Source organism: Mus caroli, chromosome 2, assembly GCF_900094665.2.
Source record: "Mus caroli chromosome 2, CAROLI_EIJ_v1.1, whole genome shotgun sequence".
Classification (NCBI taxonomy): Eukaryota; Metazoa; Chordata; class Mammalia; order Rodentia; family Muridae; genus Mus; species Mus caroli.
Genome location: NC_034571.1, coordinates 81,099,738 through 81,101,719, shown reverse-complemented (window position 1 = coordinate 81,101,719; position 1,982 = coordinate 81,099,738). Strand labels below are relative to the sequence as shown.

Below are 1,982 nucleotides of genomic sequence, written 5' to 3'. Positions count from 1 at the left end.
TCTCTATTAATAACAGCAGTATCTCTATTTCATTGTATTTAAGTGGCACATATGATTATGCTACCATAAAGCTATTCTTTCTAGAGTACTGACTGGTGTATTTCAATTAGTCTATGTTCGTTGACTTACGAGCTATTCATTATTATCATAGTACTATGGACCATAGCCTGAGTGTCGTCAACATTGGTGCAGGAGATTCCAATATGAAAAACATCACAGAAGCTACTTCATTTCTCCTCAAGGGGCTCACAGACAACAACGAACTTCAGATCATTCTCTTTTTCCTCTTCCTAGCAATTTACCTTTTTACTCTGATAGGAAATGTAGGACTTATTATTTTAGTTGTTGGTGATCCCCAACTCCACAACCCTATGTACTGTTTCCTCAGTGCACTGTCTTTTGTAGATGCTTGCTATTCTTCAGATATCACCCCAAATATGCTAGTAGGCTTTATGTCTAAAAGCAAAATCATTTCATTTCATGGTTGTGCAACACAGATGTTTCTTGCTGTTACATTTGGAACCACAGAATGCTTTCTTTTGGCAGCAATGGCATATGACCGATATGTAGCCATTCATGACCCACTTCTGTATGCAGTGAGCATGTCTCCTCGAGTCTATTTACCACTCATCATTGCTTCCTATGCTGGTGGAATTGTGCATGCTATTATCCACACAGTGGCCACTTTCAGCCTGTCTTTCTGTCGGTCCAATGAAGTCAAGCATATATTCTGTGATATACCACCTCTACTTGCTATTTCCTGCTCAGAAACTTATGTAAACGAGCTCTTGCTTTTCTTCTTTGTGAGTTTCATTGAGTTAGTCACCATCCTGATCATTCTGTTTTCCTATGCTTTTATCCTGTTGTCAATCCTGAAGATGAATTCAGCTGAAGGGAGAAGAAAAGTCTTCTCTACATGTGGATCTCACCTCACTGCTGTGTCCATTTGTTATGGCACAAGCCTCTTCATGTATGTAAGACCTAGTTCCAACTATTCCCTGGAGCATGACATGATAGTGTCGATATTTTATACCATTGGGATTCCCATGCTCAACCCCATCATCTACAGTCTGAGAAACAAAGATGTAAAAGAGGCAATGAAAAGAGTTTTGAGAAAAAATTTCATACTAAACATTGAATTAAAAAATTAAATGGATTTTTTGTCTTTCTTATACCATAAGTTCTTGAAAACATGTTTTGACATACTTTATATTATATATTTTCTTACCAGTCTTTTATTCTTTCAAACAAAACCATTGTGGTTTGTCACTTCTTATACCAGATTGGTGACTTACAGTCTCCTGTCTTTTCCACTCATCTCAGCGTAGATGTACACTGTCTCCCTTGGCTTTTTGTGTGTACTAGTAATTCAAACTGACATTCCCATACATGCATAGAGAGTACTTCACATACTGAGCCATCTACAAACACTTCAATGTTTGAATTTTGAAGATCATAAAATTCCATACATTTTTATTTTAAATTATCATTATCTGAATCATGAGGTTCTTATATGTTCACTTTTTAATTAAATAATTTTTACATTCAAATTTTGACATGATATTTACATATCTAGAGATGTATCATCTCTTGGTTTCTTATAAAGTCTGTGCTAACAAATATTACAGACACAGTTATTTACATACATGCTGAAGTGATTGTAGTAGTTTGGTAGGACTATCACAACAATATAGTAAACAGGACCTGCGTTATACAAAACCTTATTATATATATAATAAATTGTACTTAGGTTTTTCTGTATAGATTATAGATGTTTATATTTTTTATTGTCTTTCTTGTAGTTTGCTTCTATATGTGTCTCTTTGCTAATTTTTCTTTATAAGGATAGTAAGTATATTGAATTATAAGCCATCAAAAGACTTCACTCTAACTACATTTAAATATATATATATATATATATATATATACACACACACACATATACATATGTATATATATACATACACACATACACACATGAT

At 33.9% G+C, this 1,982-nt stretch overlaps 1 protein-coding gene across 1 annotated transcript; it reads left to right on the top strand.

Moving 5' to 3' along the window:
* The first annotated feature begins 203 nt into the window (after nucleotides 1-203).
* Nucleotides 204-1,151, top strand: LOC110290172 (olfactory receptor 141-like). The gene has a single exon (XM_021156662.1). The coding sequence runs from the start codon at nucleotides 204-206 to the stop codon at nucleotides 1,149-1,151; it is 948 nt and encodes a 315-aa protein (XP_021012321.1).
* The last annotated feature ends 831 nt before the right edge of the window (nucleotides 1,152-1,982 follow it).